At 53.8% G+C, this 22614-nt stretch overlaps 1 protein-coding gene across 1 annotated transcript in view; it reads left to right on the top strand.

The window, feature by feature from the left end:
- Positions 1-224: 224 nt before the first annotated feature.
- Positions 225-22614, top strand: part of SNX17 (sorting nexin 17) — a 43283-nt gene continuing 20893 nt past the window's right edge. The window contains exon 1 of the mRNA XM_050951122.1: positions 225-339. Coding sequence (XP_050807079.1) covers positions 280-339 — 60 coding nt within the window. The 5' untranslated portion in view covers positions 225-279. The remainder of the gene's footprint in view (positions 340-22614) is intronic.

Raw genomic sequence — 22614 nt, forward strand, 5'->3', positions numbered from 1 at the left:
GCGCCCAGCGGAGCGGGGAGCCCGCCCTGGGCCGTACCAATGCCCCGAGTGGAGCGAGGTGTCGAGCCGGGCCCCGCCCCCGCGAGTCGGGCCTGCCAGTCACGCAGACGGCGGTTCCCCCTGCAGAGGCCGCTTGGTACGTCCCAGGGCCGCGGCGGGGAGGCCCCGCCCACGCTCCCCTTCGGGCCGTACCAACCGCCCCCTGTCCCCCCCGGCGGGTGGCGCAGTGGTGCGGCCCGGCATGGCGGCGGCGCAGGGGCGCTAGCGGCGCGCGGCACGATGCACTTCTCCATCCCCGAGACCGAGAGCCGCGGCGGGGAGGGCGGCGCCGCCTACGTGGTGAGGGGGCGGGGCCCGGCCGGGGATTCGGGGGGTGTCACCGTCCGGTCCGGACGGGGGGGGCCTGTGCTGGGGGTCCCTGTCTGGGAAGGGGGGGCCCTGTCCCGGGGTGTGGAGGGGGCTCCTGGGGGGGCTGTGCTGGGGGTCCCTGTCTGGGAAGGGGGGGCCCTGTCCCGGGGTGTGGAGGGCGCTCCTGGGGGGGCTGTGCTGGGGGTCCCTGTCTGGGAAGGGGGGGCCCTGTCCCGGGGTGTGGAGGGGGCTCCTGGGGGGGCTGTGCTGGGGGTCCTTGTCTGGGAAGGGGGGGCCCTGTCCCGGGGTGTGGAGGGCGCTCCTGGGGGGGCTGTGCTGGGGGTCCCTGTCTGGGAAGGGGGGGCTCTGTCCCGGGGTGTGGAGGGGGCTCCTGGGGGGGCTGTGCTGGGGGTCCTTGTCTGGGAAGGGGGGGCTCTGTCCCGGGGTGTGGAGGGGGCTCCTGGGGGGGCTGTGCTGGGGGTCCCTGTCTGGGAAGAGGGGCTCTGTCCCGGGGTGTGGAGGGGACTCCTGGGGGGGGCCGTGCTGGGGGTCCTTGTCTGGGAAGGGGGGGCTCTGTCCCGGGGTGTGGAGGGGGCTCCTGGGGGGGGCCGTGCTGGGGGTCCTTGTCTGGGAAGGGGGGGCTCTGTCCCGGGGTGTGGAGGGGGCTCCTGGGGGGGGCTGTGCTGGGGGTCCCTGTCTGGGAAGGGGGGGCCCTGTCCCGGGGTGTGGAGGGGGCTCCTGGGGGGGCTGTGCTGGGGGTCCCTGTCTGGGAAGGGGGGGCCCTGTCCCGGGGTGTGGAGGGGGCTCCTGGGGGGGCTGTGCTGGGGGTCCCTGTCTGGGAAGGGGGGGCCCTGTCCCGGGGTGTGGAGGGGGCTCCTGGGGGGGGCTGTGCTGGGGGTCCCTGTCTGGGAAGGGGGGGCCCTGTCCCGGGGTGTGGAGGGGGCTCCTGGGGGGGCTGTGCTGGGGGTCCTTGTCTGGGAAGGGGGGGCCCTGTCCCGGGGTGTGGAGGGGGCTCCTGGGGGGGCTGTGCTGGGGGTCCCTGTCTGGGAAGGGGGGGCCCTGTCCCGGGGTGTGGAGGGGGCTCCTGGGGGGGCTGTGCTGGGGGTCCTTGTCTGGGAAGGGGGGGCCCTGTCCCGGGGTGTGGAGGGGGCTCCTGGGGGGGGCTGTGCTGGGGGTCCCTGTCTGGGAAGGGGGGGCTCTGTCCTGGGGTGTGGAGGGGGCTCCTGGGGGGGCTGTGCTGGGGGTCCTTGTCTGGGAAGGGGGGGCCCTGTCCCGGGGTGTGGAGGGGGCTTCTGGGGGGGCTGCTGTCAGGCTGGGTGGGGCCGGCCCTGTGGCTAGGTGGCTGCCTGTTCAGTCCCAGCTTCCCAGCGTTACAGTGGGGCCCTTGGTATCGACTCTCCCCTTCCATTGCCCACCGTCCCCCAAACAGCAGTCCCGAGCGCGGGAGGGGCTGGATTGTGGGCTCCCCAAGCCCTGCAGCAGCAAGGTGACCCAGTGCCAGCTGCCTGCCCCAGTGTCCCTTGCGTGTTCTGAGTTAGAAGTTGTTGATACAACCTGTGGATGTTGGGGGGGGGGTGTCTGTGACATACCCCCTATGGATCTCCTCCAGAGACAATGCACCAATGAACCGCCCCGCACGCCCTCTGAACGCTGTTTAATGTAGCGAGGTGCAAACGAGGGACTCCAGGGAAGCAGTGACCCTGGAGAGGATTTGGGGGTGGGAGTGGATGATCAGTTGAATGTGAGCTCCCTGTGCAATGATGTGACCAAAAGCGCTAACGTGATCTTTGGATGCGTAAACCGGAATCTCAAGAAGGAAGTGAGAGCTCATTTTACCTGTGTTTGGCACTGGTGCAACTGCTGCTGGAAGCCTGTGTCCAGTTCTGATGCCCACAATTCAAGAGGGATGTTGGTGATAACTTGGAGAGGGATTCAGAGAAGAGCCACAAGGATTAATAAAGGGTTAGAAGATATTCCTTATAGTGACAGACTCCAGGAGCGCAATCTATTAACTTGACAAAGAGAAGGTGAAGGGGTGACGTGATCCCATTCTAAGTACCTACGTGGGGAACTAACAGTTAACGATGGGCTCTTCAGTCTAGCAGAGACGGTACAGCACGATCCAGTAGCTGGAAAAGCTGGGGCTAGACAAATTCAGACAAGAAATGTTTAATGACGAGGGGAGTTACCCACCGAACAATTCATCAAGGGCCGTGGTGGGTTCTCCGGCACCGACAATACTTCAATCCAGACTGGATGCTTTTTGAAAAGAGCTGCTCTAGAAATTATTTTGGGAAAGTTCTCTGGCTTGTGCTATAAAGGAGGTCAGACTACAGTCATGGACATGTTGGACTGGAAGGGACCATGATAGGTTATCTGGCCCCATCCCATGCACTGAGGCAGGACTAAGTATTGTCCAGACCAGTGATACTCAGACTTCAGTGGTTCAGGAGCCAAATTAGTGATCAACATTCCCCAAAAGAGCCACAGGAGTGTGAATCCATCATTTCATTGACTATAATCCTATATAGTCATATATTCATTAATGATCTGGAGGATGGTGTGGACTGCACTCTGAGCAAGTTTGCAGATGTCACTAACTTGGGAGGAGTGGTAGGTACACTGGAAGGTAGTGCAGGATACAGAGGGACCTAGACAAATTAGAGGACTGGGCCAAAAGAAACCTGATGAGGTTCAACAAGGACAAGTGTAGAGTCCTGCACTTAGGACAGAAGAATCCCATTCACTGCTACAGACTAGGGACCGAATGGCTAGGCAGCAGTTCTGCAGAAAAGGACCTAGGGGTTACAGTGGACGATAAGCTGGATATGAGTCAGCAGTGTGCCCTTGTTGCCAAGGCTAATGGCATTTTGGGCTGTATAAGTAGGGGCATTGCTCCAATATGTCTGTTAGTCTATAAGGTGCTACAGGACTCTTTGTTGCTTTTCACAGATCCAGACTAACACGGCTATCCCTCTGATACTTAGTTGTTTTTGTTGCTCTTCTCTGGACTTTCTCCAATTTGACCACATCTTTACTGAAATGTGGCACCCAGACCTGGACACTATGCAGCTGAGGCCTTGGCTGATCACAATGGTCCCTTCTGGCCCTGGAGTCTAAGAATCTCGGAATGCCCCCCAGCTACGGCTGCAGTGGGCAAGGGACAAGGTGAGGAGAGAGGTACTGTCCCGCTTTGACCCTCCCCAGAGTTACCCCTAGCCCTCGCTCTCATGTGCTGGTAGTGGGCCTTGTGCATGTTGCCAATGGTGCTAAAGGCCAGTGTGTTACTCTCCCTATGGGACTGAACTGCACAGACCCCAGTGCCCCTGCTGCGGCGCACCGCCCTCCTTGATCTGCTCGGTCTGTGTCGCAGGCTGAGACAGTGGGATTGTGTGTAAGGTCTGGCAGGCAAAATCCCCTGTCTCTTTATATGGTGAGAGAGAAACGCAGGCCCAGCTCCCGAGCCTGCACTAGCGCTGCGGCTTCGGTGATCACTGCTGTGTTCCCAGGGCTCTTCCCTGCTGTAGCCACAGACTCCAGCCTGGCCTTTCCTCCTCTTGGCCCCTCTGGCTGGGCCTTCAGGGCTTTTATGCCTTGTTTTCCTTTGCTCAAAACAAGCCAACAGTGCTGTTATCCTGGGCTCCTGGTGGGCTGGGAAACTCTTCCCACCTTCTCTTCCTGCATCTGTTAGCTCCTGGTGGTCTGGGCTGCTGGCCGAAGCATGCACTAGAGTCCTCCTCATGCCTTGCTGCAGGGCTCTAAGGGCTTTTGGGGGAATAAGACAGTTGGCTGCTTCTCCTGCCTCTATAGATTGGAGTTTCCCCAGAGCTGCTGATGCCCACTAGGACACAGATATTTGTGCACTTCGGCTTCTCCTGTTTACTCCCTCTGGCATGTCATTGTATTCTGTATGTGGGTGGTGGTGGTGGCTTGTGATATACCGGAGGTCAGACCGGATGATCTGGTGCTCCCTGCAGGCCTTAAGCTTCACGACTCCTGCCCTGGAGGGTCTTCCTGGATGTGCACTGTGGTGTTGGTGCATCCAGCGAGCTGGAGCACTTGGAGCTTGAATCCCATCTAAATGGGGAAGTGTTGGCTTGACAGCCCTGGAGCCTGAGGCCTCTGTTGCCCCCGAGCTGTGGCAGTGCTGGGTCCAAAGTGTCGCTTCCACGTTGCTCTGGCCACCGTGGTAACTGTGACATGGGCACCTGGCCTTGAGAGCTGGGCTGAGACCATCCTTGTCATCGTGTGGGCTCCCACAGAATGTGTGTGGGCAGTGTCAGGTAGCACCTGGTGCTGCATCTGACTTCATCTCCCCTGGAAGCTATTAAAAACCACATATGCGAATCAGTCCCTATTTGCAGAGGTCCTAGGGGCTCCCGTGACCACTCCCCCTACCAGCTCTGGGGAACAAATTTCATAGATTCACAGGCCAAGACTGAAAAACTCAAATGAGGAGCTGTGTGGTCCCGGAGCTGGGTTCCTCAGCCTGGGCTTGGGAGCCTGGCTTCATGCCCTTGTTCTTGGGCAGGGCCCTTCTGATATCTAGTCTGACCTGCATGGCTCAGGCCCCACCCAGTAGTGTGTGGTCAAACAGGAGCTGATGGTTCCTCTAGTCTCAGACCCCAAGTGACAGGGAACCCTCCATTCGATGGTCGTTAACCTGCACTGAAGTGCGTGCACCTTATTCCCACCTGAATTTTTCTAGCTTTAGTTTCCGGTCACTGGTGCAAGTTCTGCCTTTGTGTGCCAGATTGAAGAGCTGTCTGCTTTCAGAACCATTCTCCGCACTGCGCGGCGTGTGGCCGGTCATCGAATCACCCCCTAACCTCTTTTCTAAGCTAAGGAGCCTGAGCTCCTCTCTCTCACTGTAAGGTGGGTTTCCAGCCCTTGAGTCATTCCTGTTCTCTTCTCTCAACCCTCTTCAGTTTTTGAGCATCCTGTATGAAGCATGAGAAGCCCAGAGCTGGGTACAGTGCTGCAGTAATGGTCTTATGAATGCAGTGTCAGGTAATACCAGCACCTGGAAATTCTCCTCTCTTTGCATTTCCCTGCGTGACAGGAAGGTCCAAGTGCTATGTGAACAAAGTTCCTCGATACCTCAAACAGGCTGAGCTGTGAACAATAGTGTTTCCCGCAGAGAGCTGGGCCCCTCAGCTGCATCCTTCCTGCTCGCTGCTCTCACTTCTTTGCATAATCTGTGAGGGTCAGGGTTGGGATCCGCCGTGTCCTGTTGAGAATCATGCCAAGCTTCTCTCTGGCCCTTTGGGGCTTTCTCTGGAGAGCCATGGGAAAGCAGATGTGCTGTTGTCCTAGGGAGGCTGCGAGGAATCCTGCAATGGGAAGGACTGGCTTGGCTTGGCTGTTCTCGTGTCATTCCCTTTGGTGGGGGACAGCGCCGGCATGACGATGGTCAGTTGTCACTTGCATGCCTTTCCCCAGGTTGGGACAGGCTGGTTCACAGTAACAGTGGCAAGGTGGCAGGGTTAGTGGGGCTGCTGGCCTGTCCACGAGACCCTGATAAGCGGCAGGGATTCCTGACCCAGAGTTGGGGGGCTTCCTGCTTGTAGGAGGTGCTATAAGAAAGGCGATCATCTTGGATTGAGCCCCGATTTGTGTCTCTCTTACCTGCGCACTTACCCAGTAGGGAGGCAGAAAGGGGCCGTGCTTGCCAGGAGTGGCGTCCGGGCTGCTGACACCCATCACAAGGCTGCATGCTCTCTCATGAAGGGTCAGTGCGGTGCGTTGGGGCAGCTCACCCGGCTGTCCTGCTGACAGCATGCATGTTGTGGGGAGAGCCTGAGGAGCCTGGGGTGTTCAGCTGCTGCTTCTGAAGGGAGGGAGTCCTGAGGTGACACTCAGAGAAGGGGGCACTGGAGGCTGCAGGATATTGGGCTAGTGTTTCAGACGCGCCGCACAACTGTGCGGTTACCTTCGCTGGGTGTGGATGGAGACGTGCGTTCTCCTCACGCTGCCAGGGCAGTAACAGGCCTGCTGCATTGTGTGTCCTGTGCGGCAGGCCGCAGGTCCTGAGCTGGCCAAGAGCGATCCTGTGTAGGGGCATCTCTGGGTCTCTGACCAGCAGGGAGTGGGGCTGTCCCCTGCCCAAGAGGGGCTCAGAGACTGCAGTGGCCAGGCTGCAAGCCCTGTCAGGAGCAAACCCTGGGGCTGGGATGCTGGGGAGCGACAGGCCTCAGCTCCTCCAGCCCCTCAGGAAGGGTGTAGATAGCCATTGGCATGTTTTACGTCCAGCGGCTCTGCACATGGCTTAGGCGTGAGCCTTCTGCTCGGAGTGTGCAGAGCCATGGGGCGCAGCCCCGCTGTGTTCCTGGCCTGGGGGCAGCGAGGGGCTGCGCTGGGGACTCTGTTGAGGCCTTGGCTGGGTTTAATTCTTTTTTGATTGGACTCCACTGGGTTGTTACCCGTTCGGGGAGGGGCTGAGTCCGTCCTCCGCAAACCTCTTCTCTCCCATACCCCCTCCCTCCCCCAATAGCTGCGCTGTCTCAGCCCTGACTGTATCCAGGGAGGGCAGTGGCCCAAAGGGCCCTTAGAAAGAGCTCAGAGAGGGCACCAGAACTGCCCCACCTGTAGCTCCTAGCCTGGCCCGTACGGGCAAAGCCGCTGGCCCTGCTCAGGCTCTGCAGGCGCTGGGGATAGGGAGCTGGCTTTGCAGGGGACCAGTCCCTCCCCAGGCTCCTGCCACTCTGCAGACGCTGACGTAAAGATGCAGCTGCTGTGTGTTGAGGAGTGGGGTGAGACAGTCCAGCCCTGCCTGGCCTCCACGGGGTGGGGTGCTGGTGCCCAGGTGACTTGTGAGCCTGGCCCCAGTGGCTTGTTTGTGGCCTGGAGGGAGGGATTTGTGCTGTCCGTCTCCGAGGGGGCTGGAGCGCACAGCCTGGCGCAGGAGTCAGCCAGCCCCCAGCTTCCTGTTTTGTTCAGCTGGAGCAGGAACGCCCTCCCAGCTTGGCTGCTCATTGGAGGAGCAGGGCCCTGGAGCATGAGCAGACTGTCTGAGGCAATGGATTTGGCAGCTTCCTGGGCGTCTGGTGCTGCTGTGCTGGTGTGTGCTCACTCAGGGCTGGTGTCCGAGGGGCTGGCTCGACACAGAGTCATCTTTGACAGCAGGCTGCCACTTGGCAAAGGCCCCTGGGCTGTGTTGGGGGGAGGGGAGGTTGGGAGCTCCTGGCATGAAATCAGCACCTACTGTGCTGCTTTGGCCTCTTCCTTGCCTTTCCTGCTGTTTGTGGGGCTGTGTGCCTGGAGCGGCGTAACCGTCCCCATCCCCCACGAGGGCTCAGCCTCCGGCTGCGCAGGATTGAAGGGGTCCCCAGCTGAGTAGGGGTCACTCAGTGGCACAACCCGACCCAAACGTGACTAGGAGTGTTGGGTTTAGGGGGGTCGTCTCCTCCTGCCTGTGGGATCGGCATGACTGGAGCTGCATGCCCTGCTCCCGCCAGCCATTGCCACCTGCCTCCGCTGTGTGTGCTGTGGATTGAGTGTGCCGGGGTGGAGCTCGGTGCATCGCAGGCGCTCCGGGGGTGTGTGTGTGTGAGATCATGGCCAGTCCCTGCTAGCACAGGCAGCCCCCTCACATCACCCTGCTCATAAACTTGCCGAGAGCTATCTCCAAACTAGTGGCGAGGCGAGCTAACTGGGTCCCAGAGCCTCACTCCTCAACACTAGCCTGTGTCCTGGTGGCTGGTTTATCTCTGTTTGCTCTTGGGCCAGCACTGACCTTTAGCTTCAGCAGCTCGTCTCCCTCCCTGGTGTGTACTGCCCAGCTGGATGTGGAGAGAACAGTCCGATCCCTGCTCAGCCTGTCTTTGGCTAGGCTAAGCCAGGCCAGTCTCCTCTTGCCCAGTCATCCTAGGAGCTCTTTTTTGCACTAGTCCTGTTTGAGCAGTGGGGCGCTCTCACTAGACTTCATGCTGCAGGGCACCAGCTGCGCAAGCAGCAGTGCATCCTGGATCGGGGGCTGCTCGGGGAGAGGGGCAGGGAGCCCCGGGCACCTCTTGCAGTTTTGTGGGCTGTGCCAGGGGCTGGAGTTGGGGAGCTGATGTGGGGGGTGGCTGGGGAGCTGATGGGGGGGATGGGGGGGTGCTGAATGCCAGCCCTGCTGGTTCTTGTGGCTTGTGCCAGTGGGCAGTGGGCTGCCTGTGTGGGTGGGAGGAAGTAGAGCTCATGAGGGTGGGAGGCCAGCTGCAGCAGTGAGCCTCTGTGGCTGTTCACCGGAAAGCTGTGTCTGCGTGCAGGAGGAAGGCATGTTCTTACCATGGGTTTGCAAGCCCAAGGTGAAATACCAGTGAAGATGGGGCAGCCTGCTGTTTTCACACGTGTTCACAGGGGAGCGCTGGCTGTGGTAAAACACTCTGTTCCTAGTGCAGAAAGGGTCTCGGCTCCCTCTCTCCAACTGATTGTTGCCTGGTGTTGTTGTTACCTGCCAGGACTAGAGCTGAGTCTGGTTCCATGAGATCTGATTCAGAGCAGTGCTGTTCTCCTCAGAATCTCATCTGCTTGTGCCTTGGGCAGAGCACGAAACTGGCAGAGATCCCCAAAGGTCTGTCTGAAATCAGCCTGAACCCTGGAGGTCGATGGGTGGGCAGGTAGGGGCTGTCAGTGGTGCACAAATGCTCCCCATCTTGTTAGACTGGAGATTAAAAGCAGCAGTCGCAAGATGTGGGGCTCTCGAGTCCCCACTGGACCCCAATTCAAGTTATGTCTTGCCCCTGTTTGTACCACACAAGGGGTTTTCCAAACAAACAAGGGTCTGTTTCTCTGCCCTCCCTGGAGAGAGAGGGGAATCAGAGGAAGACCAAAGGCAGTGGTGATCTCTCTCTGGCAGTCTTTTGGGTTTGCCCTTTTGGGGCTTGGCTTCTCAGCTGGTAGAGTGTCTTTAACTGGGGTCTACCTTCAGCCCCTCCTCTTGGGGGCACCCTACCTTACAGCTGGTCCATTTACTTCAGGGGTAGTGAGGCCTGCGACTGTGTCGCTCTTGGCTGATCGTCCCTGTGGTCAGCAGTCTCTGTGTACAGCTGTCTTCTTCCTGTTCACGCTTTCCCCTCTTGTCCAGGTTAGCGCTGAATGAGCCCAGAGAGCCTGCTGGCCTCTGTAGGACCGGCTCAGCATAATGGGTACCCCAAAGGAGAAAAGACAATGAGAGGACCAGAAGAATGCCACCATGGCTTAACGGCCGAGTATCAGAGGCCATTAGAGGCAAAAAGGCATCCTTTCAACTCTAGAAGTCAGAGTGAGGCTAACAGGAAGGGAAGCAGACTCTGGCAGGTTAAGTATAAAAGTGTAATAAGGCAGGCCCAGAGAGAATTTGAGAAGCAACGTGCCAAAAATGCCAAAACGACCAGTGAGGATTGTTTAAAGTGCATCAGATGCAGGAAGCCTGCCAAACAGGCAGTGTCAATAGAATGTTTTAGTACAAATTGATAAATTAAATAGTACCAAGTCTCCAGGAGCAGATGGTATCACCCAAGGGTTCTGAGGGAACTCAAAAGTGAAATTGCAGAACTCTTATCTGTGGTATGAAATCTGTCACTTAAATCAGCTGCTGGACCACATGACTGGCGGGTAGCTAATGTGACACTGATTTTCTGTAAAGGGCTCCAGAGGTGATCCTAGCACTTCCAGGCTGGTGAGCCTACCTGGCACATTGCTTGGAACTGTAGTAAAGAAAAGGAATTATCAGACACAGAGATGAACATGGTTTGTTGGGGAAGAGTCAGCAGGGCTTTTGTAAAGGGAAATCCTGGCTCACCCGTCTGTCAGAGTTCTCTGAGGGGGTGAACAAGCATGTAGAGAGAGGTTTCCCAGTGGCTGGAGTGTACTTGGATTTTCAGAAAGCCTTTGATGTGATCTCTCACCAAAGGCTCTTAAGTAAACTGAGCAGTGATGGGATATCAGGGGACATCCTCTTATGGATTAGTAACTGGTTAAAAGATGGGAAATAAAGACTATGAATAAGTGGTCAGTTTTCACAATGGAGTAGCAGTGAGCAATGCAGTCCCCTATGTATCTGTACTGGGATCAGTGCTGTTCAACATATTCATTAATGATCTGGATAAAAGAGTGAGCAGTGAAGTGGCAGAGTTTGCAGATAAGAGATCTTGGAGTCGAGGTGGGTAGTTCTCTGAAAACTTCAGCTCAATGCACAGGAGCGGTATAAAAGGCCAACAATGTTAGGAAGTGATAGAAAATAAGACTGAAAATATCCTAGTGCCACTATATAAATGTGTGGTACTCCCACACCTTGAATACTCTGTCCAGTTCCAGTCACCCCATCTTAAGAACAGTATAGTAAGAACTGGAAAAGGTTTGGAGAAGGGCAACAGAGAGATCCATACGTGGAGAGGGCTGTTCAGCTTAGAAAAGAGATGACTAAAGGGGGATATGATAGAGGTCTAGAAAATCATGCTTGGTGTGGAGAAAGTGAACAGAGAAATGTTATTTACCCTTTCCCATAATACAACACCAAGGGTCACCTGATGAAATTAATAGAATCAATCATAGAATATCAGGGTTGGAGGGGACCTCAGGAGGTCATCTAGTCCAACCCCTTGCTCAAAGCAGGACCAATCCCCAGATTTTTACCCCAGTTCCCCAAATGGCCCCTGCAAAGATTGAACTCACAACTCTGGGTTTAGTAGGCCAATGCTCAAACCACTGAGCTGTCCCTCCACCCCTTGGAACTCATTGCGATGGGTTCCTGTGATGGCCAAAAGTACAAGTGGGTTCTCTCAAAAATTGCACTGTTTTGTACGCTTCCCCTGAAGCTCTGATACAGGCCACTGTTGGAGGCCGGACGCTGGGCTAGATGGACCAGGATCTGACCCTGGTTGGCAGCTGTTATGTTCTTAAGCAGAGAGTGGAGAGGCATCCCATGGTTTCCACCCCGATAGGCCTGCAGATGCCTGACTGCTGCTCTGTGCTGGACAGAGCATGATATATTGTTGTCCCGCGGTCTGGAGTGACTCATAGCTGGGAAAGTCAACCTCAGGGCAGGTACCCCAAGTGGATGGTGTGTGCGGTGATTAGATTTCAGCAACAGCCTGTCTCCCACCCAGACAAACAGAATATTGTGATAATGGCACTGGAACCAAAAATCAAACCACATCAGATTTCACCCAATCCCAAGAGACCAGTCACTTACCCCAGATCAACTGGCACTCTGGATCTTACACCAAAGGCCACACTGGCAGCCAATTCTGTAGTAAACTTACTAAAGGTTTATTAGCTAAGAGAAACGAATGAGAGTTACTGAGAGGTTAAAGCAGGTACAGTATGTGCACAGACGAGTCACAGTCTGTAACCCCAAATGGTGACAGTGATGTAATAAATGGCCAGTTTCGCAAAAGTATTTCGGGGCTGGGTATCTCTGCTTTGCATCTGGTGCACTTCCCTGTAAGAATCCAAATAGTCCAGAGACGAGGGATCTTCCTTTGCATCCATTCTTGTATCATCTTCCGGCAGAAGAGAAGCTGACTGGTTCTGCACCCAGCGGGCCTTTTCCTTCCATGGGGATGAGCAAGGAGCAATGCACTTTGAATCTCTGACCTCTGCTCATCACAGGTCATGGCTGTTTGCTTTGGAATTAGCACCTTTTCTGAGAGCCCTTCGGTAGCATTGCCCAAGGCTGGTGAGTTGTCTAGTTCTGAGGGTATGTGCAGTGTAAATGGTTGTGTCCCGGAGTCACAGGTTGCTAGTACATTAGGACAGGACACAGATAGGTAAAAACAATGCATGTAACATCCCCTTAGTTTTATGAAGTTTAAACACCAAATACACTCTTACCCAATTATCACTTGGCTCTACCCTAGTGTATTGGGGCAATTCACTGTGTGTGAGCTGCTCTGCCAGCATCACATTACCACAAAGGGGAGGTCACATACATTGAGCTGGGGCCCCTCGGGAGGAGGCTCTGCCCACACTGGTGTGGGCTGGGCAGAGCCAGGAGGCTGTTGCCAGCCAGGCCTGCAGGAGGAGGGCACTGCGGAGCAGCAGAGCTGCGGCACCACAGGTGCTGAGCTGGAGACGCTGGCTGTGAGGGGGTAGCAGTGCCTCCCAGTGTGTGTGGTTCCTGTGGTATGTGGCTCTAGTGCCTGGTTCACTGGCAGGAGGGGACATGCCAGGCCTGGTTCGGGTGCCCCAGCGTAGTCGGGGGCAGCAGCTGGGCCGTGGCGGGCTCGTGGCACTGAGCTTGGCTTGCCTCCTAGAGACCCCTGAGTGGGTCATGTGAGCTGGACATTGAATTTCAGAGCCTAAGGACTCTGCCATCAGCCTCAATGAACTGGCACGATCTAGTCTGCCAGCAGAGAAAAGAAAGTTACAGCCGAGTCCGTTCTGGTCAGCACAGAGCCCGGTCCCTCTGACCCCTCTCTGTCCCAGTTTGTGGGCCCCGACTTCTCCAGCAGCCAACCTTTAACCACTTCCTGGCACCTCCCCAGACATGGCGTGGCTTCTTGCCGAGAGGGGGCCTTCCATGGGCTCTGGTTGCTAGGTATCAAAGTCAGAGAATCGCAGGACAGGAAGGGTCCTTGAGAGGTCACCTACTCCAGTCTCCTGCACTCAGGGCAGGACTAAGTATTATCTGGACCATCCCTGAGAGGGGTTTGTCCAACCTGCTCTGAAAAATCCCCATGATAGAGAGTTCATAATCTTCCCAGGCAATTTATCCCAGGGATCGGATTTGCCATTATCTTTTCAAAAACTCCATTGGTATGGGGCCAAGCCCCTAACACTTGGGAGCCATCCAGCCCTGCGTCTCCTGGCCTCCGCAGCAAGCAAACAACCCTTCCTAGGTAATGCTGGAGCATGCAAGGGAAACTGAGGCACGTTGGATTAAAAACTATATTCCAGAAATTCCCACTTTGTCATAGAGGTGGAGCACTGGCCTGGGCATCTGCAGAGCCACCGGGGCCTGTCGGCCACCCCGGCCCGGCCGTGAAGCTAGCCACCCTGCCCTCACAAGCTGGCCCTGCCACAGGGCTGCACGCACACACTCTTTCTGTCTCCTTGGCCTGTTTGCCGCCAGGCTGCAGTGTGACTTTGCTCCCACATGCCAGCAGCCAGTGAGCACAGCCCCTGCTTGCCCTTGCGCTGGGGACAGAAGGGTGCCTCTCTCGTCCCCATGCACCATGTATCTGTGTTGGTGCATCTCCCGGTTGAGAGCGGCCCAGAGTCCCCATGCCGCTGCAGAGCTGCTCTGTGGGGAGAGCAAGGAGGCTGCCTGCCATGAGGTGCCTTTCCCTGGGGGCTGGCAGTGAGCCCCGTGGTGCATGGCTCTACGCAGCCAGACTGCGAGTCCTGCTCGGAATTGCCTCCCTCTTGCAAGGTTTCTGCCTCTTTGGCAGGGCTCCCGTGGATTTGGTGACTGGGGCTGTGGCTCGGGCTAGAAGGAGTGAGGCCTTGGGGTCACACTGCCCAGCACCTCTGTAGCCGATCCCAACCTACGCTGTTCACCGTCCCCCCCTCCCTGCTCTTAGTTCTGGAACTGCGTCTGGCTGGGCTGTGATCCGAGCCAGTCTCTGGAGTGCTGCCTCCCTGCGGCTCCCCCAGCTCCTCATTGGTATTCCAGGCAGGGCCGCATCGGCTGCATGGCGCAGCTCCTCGCTGCCTCAGAGGCACTGTCCTCTGTGCAGGGACCCCCAGGGAGAGCGAGTCGCCCCACAGCAGGCGTGGCAGGTCCCAGCGTCTGGAGGGTGTAGCAGGGACCTAGCAGTCCCTCTCACCTCCTCGGCCCCTGTTGACCGCAGTCCCCGCTATCCCAGCTCTGCCAGGGAGGGGAGGGCAGTCTCCCTGTATGCTTCTGGCCTGTGGCAGGCCAAGTGCACTGCCTCTGCTAGCTTGGGAAGGGGTTTGGAGCTCCAGGGCCTGCTGTTGGGTGAGGCGAGGACCCTTCGAGCTGTTCTGTCTCTCCATGAGTCGGGGCTCTGAGCCAGGGGACGGAGTGGAGCCTGGCATGTGCTTGCAGGTGGGTGGGGGAACCCCCTGGCTATTGATCATGCCCCCCCAGTGGGGTTTGGGTTTTTAATACGGACCATCAGACCATAGTCTAACCTGCTGGATGTCACAGGCTGTGGCATTTCCTACATCTCAGTAACTTGGGTTTGACTAAAACATCTTCCATGCAGGCAGCCAGTGTGGATCTAACGATCAAAACACGGAGACTCCACCGCTGCCCTTGGCTGCTCCTTACCGGCACTGGTGCCTGGTTGGGATGTCTGGCCGTGGCTCCTTACTCTGCCCTTCTCTGCTAGGCTGACAGGCCCTTTAGCACCTGGCATTCACCCCAGGAAGGCCCTTAGACGCTGTAATCAGGCCACCTGTCAGCCGTCTTTCTGATTGCCAGTCTGAGCTAGCCTAGCTAATAAGATGTAAATGTTTCATTACCCACTGGAACAGCTAACCAAGGAGCGGTGGCATCTCCAGCACTGACCATTTTTCAATCCCACTTGGCTGTGTTTCTAAAGGATCTGGGCTAGGATTTATTGTGGGGCGGTCTGTGGCCTGTGTGATACAGGTGGTCAGACTGGGTGATCACAGGATCCCATCTGGCCCTGGAATCCAGGAATCTCTATGGCCCAGACACCCTCCCAAAAGTCTCCTGTGGAGGCAGCTGGTGCACTGCACTCCACTCTCTTACAAGGACACCTTGTAGCATACAGCCTCTCCGCTTGCCCTGTTGGAACATTGACACACACCCTTGCACTCTTCAGGAATTTCTTTAACACGCCACAATGTATTAACACCAACGTTTAGTGTGCCAGAGAGAGGAACAGAGGACTGGAAAGGACCTTGAGTCATTGAGCGCAGGGCATAGGACATAAAAATGAACAAATGGTCCAGCTAGCCCAGTGTTCTGTCTTCAGTCGGGCCAGTGCCAGGTGACTCAGAGGGAGTGAACAGAATTTGGCAATTTATCACATGATCCAACCCCTGTTGTCCAGTCCCAGCTTCTGGCAGTCAGAGGTTAGGGGGCACCCGAAGGATGGGGTTATATCCTGACCATCTTGGCTAATAACCGTTGATGGACCCATCCTCCATAAACTTCCCTTTTTTTGGACTCTTATATTTTTGGTCTTCATAAAATCCCCTGGCAATGAGTTCCACAGGTCGACTGTGCTCTGGTTGCTTCTTCTGAAGTATCTGTCACTGGCCACTGTCAGAAGAGAGGACAACTGGGCTAGATGGACTTTCGGTCTGAGCCATTCTTATGTTGTGTGAAGAAATACTTCCTTATGTTTCTTTTAAACATGCTCCCTACTGATTTAATAGGGTGACCCATGGTTCATGTGTTAAGTGAATGGGTAAATTACACTTCCTCATTCACTTTCTTCACAACACTCATGATTTTATAGATCTCTGTCATATCCCCCCCTTAGCTGTCTCTTTTCCAAGCTGAACACTTCCTGTCTTTTTAATCTATCCTCATATGGGAAGTTCTTCCATCCCTCTAAACATTTTTGTTGCCCTTCTCTGTACTTTTTCCAATTCTAATATATCTTTTTTGAGCTAGGCTACCAGATCTGCATACAGTATTCAAGGTGTGGGCGTCCCATGGATGTATATAGTGGTATTATGTTATTTACTGTCGTCTTATATATCCATTTCCTAACATTCTGCACATTGAGCGGATGTTTTCAGAGAACTATCCACAATGACTCCAAGAGCAGCAAAGAATCCTGTGGCACCTTATAGACTAACAGACGTTTTGGAGCATGAGCTTTCGTGGGTGAATACCCACTTCTTCAGATGCAAAGAATACCCACTTCTTCTTGCATCTGAAGAAGTGGGTATTCACCCACGAAAGCTCATGCTCCAAAATGTCTGTTTGTCTATAAGGTGCCACAGGATTCTTTGCTGCTTTTACAGATCCAGACTAACACGGCTACCCCTCTGATAAATGACTCCAAGATCTCTTTCCGGAGTGGTAACAGCTAATTCAGACTCCATCATTTTGTATAGTTGAGATTGTTTTCCAATGTGCATTACTTCGCATTTATCAACACTGAATTTCATCTGCCATTTTATTGCCCAGTCACCCAGTTTTGTGAGGTCCCTTTGTAACTCTTCACAGTCTGCCTGGGACTTAACTATCTGGAGTAAGTTTGTATCTTGTGCAAATTTTGCCACCTCACTGTTCACACCTTTTTCCAGATCATTTATGAATATGTTGAACAGCCCTGGTCCCAGTACAGAGCTATGAGAGAGATCATGCTATTTACCTCTCTGCATTGTGAAAACTGACCAGTTATTCCTACCCTTTGTTTCCTGGTTTTTAACCAGTTACTGATCCATGAGAGAACCTTCCCTCTTATCCCATGACAGCTCACTCTGCTCAAGAGTCTTCGGTGAGGGACCTTGTCAAAGGCTTTCTGAAAGTCCAAGTACACTATATCCTTTGGATCCCACCCCCCCTTTTCCACATGCTTGTTGACCCTCTCAAAGAATTCTAATAGATTGGTGAGGCACAAGTTCCCTTTACAAAAGCTGTATTGAATCTTCTCCATCATATTATATTCATCTGTGTCTGACAATTCTGTTATTTACTGTAGTTTCATCCAATTTGCCTAGTACTGAAGTTAGGCTTACTGGTCTGTAATTGTCAGGATCACTTCTGGAGCCTTTTTTAAAAACAGCATCACATTAACTATCCTCCAGTCATCTGGTATGGAGGTTGATTTAAGCGATACCATGCTTATTTTTTCTGCAGGTTCATATTTAAGTTCCTTCAGAACTTTTGGGTGGATGCTCTCTGGTCCTAGTGACTTAATACTTTTTAATTTATCAGTTTGTTCCAAACCCTTCTCTATCGCGCCATCAATCTGGGACAGTTCCTCTGATTTGTCACCTAAAAAGAATGGTTAAAGTATGGGAATCTCCACCATGTTTTCCGCAGTGAAGACCGATGCAAAGAATTTATTCTCCACAATGGCCTTGTCTCCCTTGAGTGCTTCTTTAGGCACTTTGAACATCCTGTGGCCCCACTGATTATCTAGCAGGGTTCCTGCTGATGATGTACTTCAAAAAAAAATGCTGTTAGTTTTTGTGTCTTTTGGTAGTTGCTCTTCAAATTCTTTTTTGGCCTGCCTGATTATACTTCACTTGCCAGAGTTTATCCTTTCTATGTTCCTCAGCAGGATTTGATTTCCAATTTTTAAAAGATGTCTTTTTGTCTCTAACCCCCTGCTTGGTCATGATGGCATGTGTTTGGTCATCTCAGTTTTCTTTTCTTTTCTTTTCTTTTTTTTTAAATTTGGGGTAACATTTAGTTTGAGCCTGTATTTTGGTGTTTTAAAAAAGTTTCTGTGCAGCTTGCAGGCATCTTACTTGTGTGGCTGTTCCTTTTAATTTCCATTTAACTAGTTTCCTCAGTTTTGTGTAGTTCCCTTCTTGAAGTGAAATGCTGCTGTGGTGGGCATCTTGGGAATTTTTCCCTCACAAGAATATTAAATTTAATTAAATTTTGGTCTCTATTACTAAGCAGATCAACACTCTTATTCACCTCTTGGATCAGATCCTGTGCTTCACTTAGGACTAAATCAAGAATTGACTCTCCCTCATGGTTCCAGGACTGGCTGCTTCAAAAAGCAGTCCTTAATGGTGTCTAGAAATGTTATCTCTGTGTCCTGTTCTGAAGTGACCTGTTCCCAGTCAATATGACTGTTCCCCAGCTAAAATCCCCCGTTGTTACTGGGTTTTCTGTTTTTGTACCCACTCTAATCCCATTTCAGCATTTCACTGTCCTGGTGAGGTGGGCGGTAGCATATTCCTACTGCTATACTGTGATTATTCCAGTAGAGAATTTCTATCCATAGAGATGCAGTGGCACTGTTTGATTGGTTTAAGATTTTTGCTATATTTGACTCTTTTAATTCAATATAATGCCACTCCCCCACCAGCGTGACCTACTCTGACATTCCTGTATATTTTGTACCCTGGTATCACCACGTCCATTAATAATCATCATTCCGCTGAGCTTTTGTGGTTGCCAGTTACATCAATATCCTTATTTAATACCAGGCCCTCAGGTTCACCCATCTCTGCATTTCTACTTCGTGCATTTATAAACAAGCACTTATCCAATTTGTCGCTATTTAGTTGTCTGCCTTGTTGTGATATCATTGAAGGGGACACTTTTGTTTGTTTCTTTTCGGTTCCTACTTGCACTTTATCAACATCTGTCCTCTCCCCTTTACTAGGATAGAGAGAGTCTCTGTTAATAGCTCGCTTCTGGGGGTATTCTGTGCCAAAACAGTCCAAATTCTGTGCACAATATTTTAAAATTCTGCAAATGGTATTTGTCAAAATAACACAATATAATCACAGCAGTTTCAATTATTTTGGTAATTTATTTCAAAATACCTGTTAGCACGTATGTCTGTAACAATCCACACACACACACACTCACTCACTCACTCACTCACTCACTCACTCACTCACTCACTCACTCACTCACTCACTCACTCACTCACTCACTCACTCACTCACTCACTCACTCACTCTCTCTCTCTCTCTCTCTCTCTCTCTCTCTCTCTCTGTCTCTCTCTCTGTCTCTGTCTCATATATATGTATTCCCCCAGGAGTAGAGAGTTAAAGAAACCCCTATGACAACCCAGTTCTTGTTTCTCTGCCCCCACTCCCTCCAAGCCCAGACAATTGCAACCCCTCCCTCCCCAGATCCTAGCTGTGGGCCCCCCCAGCCCAGATACCAGCACTCTTCCCCCAAGCCCAGCCGCAGCCCCCCTCCAGCCCAGACATCCCACACACACACGCACCCCCGAGCCCAGGGATCCAGAGGGAGAAGCAGCCTGATGCTGGGTCCCAGGCTTGTGCTGAGTTTCCTGTGTGCCACATGCAGCTGCCAGGAACCCTCCAGCTCCCTCCCCACTGCAGTGTCTCTGTGCCCACGTCCAGACTAACCCGCGGCATCGGCGGGTTAAAATCAATTGCTCGGGGATCGATATATCGCGTCTAGTCTGGACGCGATGTATCGATCCCCAAGCGCGCTTACATCGATTCCGGAACTCCATCAACCCGAACGGAGTTCCGGAATCGACAGGGAGAGCCGCGGACATCGATCCCGCGCGGTGTGGACGGGTGAGTGATCCGATCTTAGATATTCGACTTCAGCTACGTTATTCACGTAGCTGAAGTTGCGTATCTAAAATCGATTTTAATACCCTAGTCTGGACGTGGCCTGTGTGTGAGCTGGGCTATGCCGGGTCCAGCAGCCCCTAGTGGTGGCCAGCAGCACTGCAGCCTATTTCTGTGGGAGGAAGGAAATTCTGCACGTACAACAGTAATTTCTGCAAAATTCTGCATTGCACAGTGGCGCAGAATTCCCCCAGGAGTAATAAATCCTTTGCTATGGGATGTCTCTGGCCATACCAAGTGCTCCTCCACACCTGTCAGGTCTCCCCCAGCCCTTAGTTTAGAAACTCCTCTACAACCTTTTTAATTTGACATGCCAGCAATCTGGTTCCAGTCTGATTTAGTCAAGCCCATCCTTCCTGTATAGGCTCCCTCTTTCCCACAAGTTTCCCCAGTTCCTAGTAAATCTAAACCCCTCCTCCCTACACCATTTTCTCATCCACACGTGGAGACACTGCTGTTCTGCCTGTCTAACTGGCCCTGCACATGGAACTGGCAGCATTTCGGAGAATGGCTCACATGAAGGTCCCAGACTTCAATCTCTTCCTTAGCAGCCTACGTTTGGCCTCCAGGACTCTTTTCCTACCTTTTCCTATGTCAGGAGTACCTACGTGTACCACGACTACCAGCTCCTCCCCAGCACTACACATAAGTCTGTCTCGATGTCTTGAGAGATCTGCAACCTTTGCACCAGGCAGGCAAGTCACCATGTGCAGACCCAGTTATCTGTATTTCTAATGATTGAATCCCCTGTTACTAACACCTGTCTCTTCCTAATAGCTGGAGTTCTGTCCCTCGGAGAGGTTTCCTTAGTGTGAGAGGATACCACAACATCATCTGGAATTAGAGTCCCAACTATGGGATTGTAGGCCACGAAAGCTTATGCTGAAATAAACGTGTTAGTCTCTAAGGTGCCACAAGTACTCCTGTTCTTTTTGTGGATACAGACTAACACGGCTGTTACTCTGAAAACTATGGGATTGTTTCCCACTGCTCCAGTTGGATGGTCTCCTTGCCTGAGACTTTCATCCTCCTCAACAGCACAGAGGCTGTCAGAGCAGGGGTGGGACTGTTCTACTGAGTCCTTGAAAATCTCCTCGGAGTGCTTCTCTGTCTCCCTTAGCTCCTCTGGTACAGCCACTCTGCTCCCCAAAGCCTGCACTCCGTCTCTGAGGGCCAGGAGCTGCCTGCACCGAATGCACACATACGCCACTGGCCCACAAGGCTGCATGCTGCATTCAGTGCAATAAAGGACAGTCCCCACTCTGCTGCTGGACTCCTGCCGGGGATTGGTTTGTTCTCTGTGTTTTTTCCCTTGAGGTGGGGGCTACTGGCCTAAGTTTGGAGAATGATTGATTGTTCCGTATATCTGGCTCTCATGTGCCCTCTCTAAACTCCCATGTTTGCTGCTCCTGTTCGCTCGCTCCCTCTGTCACAGGCAGCCCTTCCTCTTCCGCCTCTCTTGGGACTCTGTGCAAGTGATCCAAGCCTGCTGGTTGATTGGAAATTATTGATTCCTAGTAGATGCAGTCTGGGGGCTCTGGAACGACTCTGAATGAAGTCAGGCAGGACTCTAGTGCAGTGTCTCTCCCCTCAGGGCCACTCTCCTGGGTCTGACCGTGGAGCATTCAGCCCCCTGGTCACCCTGGGAGCTCCCCACAGCGAGTCCCCCTGGATGGGACACCTGGGGGAGCCCGATGCCCCTGAAGGGCCCTGTCCCCCACTCTGCAGCCAGCAGTGACCCAACCAGCATGTGACGCAGACGGGTGGTTAGTCGTCGGGAACACAGTCCAGAACAGAGTTTGTTAGCGCAGGGAGCAGGGACCTTCCGCAAAGTCCATCTGGGGGGAGCCAGAGCCCTGGGCTCCCCCCCCCCCCGAATCCCAAACTAAGAGACTGACTCTCTTCCAGCAGGCCAGCGTCAGTCTCCCCAGCTCCCCACCTCTGTCCTTTGTCTCTTTCCCCGGCAAACGGGTCACTTGGTCTCTATTCTCCAACATCCCTGGCTGGCTTCTTGCAGGGGCTGGGCTCCGGCTATCGTTTGCCAGTGTACAGAGTGTCGGACGGTCTCTGTGCCCAGACAGCCAGTCGGCATCACACCTGCCCTCTAGGGGTCTCTGCAATGATCACACCCCCGGATCTCCCCACCTAGATACTCGAGTAACACATAGGAGAAACTGAGGCGCACACAGTATTCAGAGAGAACATTAAGGGCACTCCCACTTTGTCACAGGTGTCATTTCACATCCTCCTCTGGCACTAATGGACTGGAAAGAACTTCATCGTCCTCATGCTATGACTGGAGTACCTCATGCTGCTTCTTTCCAAATACAGAACGTGAACACTTCTGGCTTTCCTGCATCGTTACTCACATTTCCCCATCTCCATCTAGTAATGGGCCTGGACCATTGTCAGGAACAAAAATCCCACCCTACTTCAAACCAAAAACCCTCCCTCCTGTTGTCCTTACCTAAGTTCCCTCGAAGCTGCATAGCCGCGCAGGAGCTTATTAATCACCGCACAGGTACTCAGGACTGCAGCGGGAGGAGATGCCCCCGCTCCCCGATCAGTGCTGCTGTGGGGAGAGAGAGCTTGGGGGGAGTCCTTTCTTTCCCTGCTGTAGCCCTGGGGCAGCCTGCATCCCAAAACTCTCATCCCCAGCCCCACTCCAGATCTTGCACCCCCCAGCCAGAGACCACGCCCCAGCCCTAAGGCCCCTCCCACACTCTGAACCCCTCTGCCCCACGCATCACCTCCATATTGGTGCACATAACAAAATTCATTCTGCACATGTGGGAAAAATTTGAGGGAACACCGGTGCTTACTCTGCCAGCCATAGATTTCTCCATGCTGTCTTTAGCTTTCCTTTTCAATTTTGTACATGTCATTATTTCTAATCTATGTTGATAGCTATTTCATTCTCCTTTTTTCCATTTGTTATATATTTATTTAAACAGCGTTGTCCTTGTGGGTGGTTCTGCTGCTTTGTGTCGTGGCTATCTGGCTGGCTACCGGCAGTGAAAGCTCAGCGCCATTGAAGCCAGCAGTGCCCTGGGGAGTGTGGGGGACAGCTCTGTGCAGTGTGGGCCCTAGCAATCTAAAACG

The sequence above is a fragment of the Gopherus flavomarginatus genome, chromosome 4 (genome assembly GCF_025201925.1).
Source record: "Gopherus flavomarginatus isolate rGopFla2 chromosome 4, rGopFla2.mat.asm, whole genome shotgun sequence".
NCBI lineage: Eukaryota > Metazoa > Chordata > Testudines > Testudinidae > Gopherus > Gopherus flavomarginatus.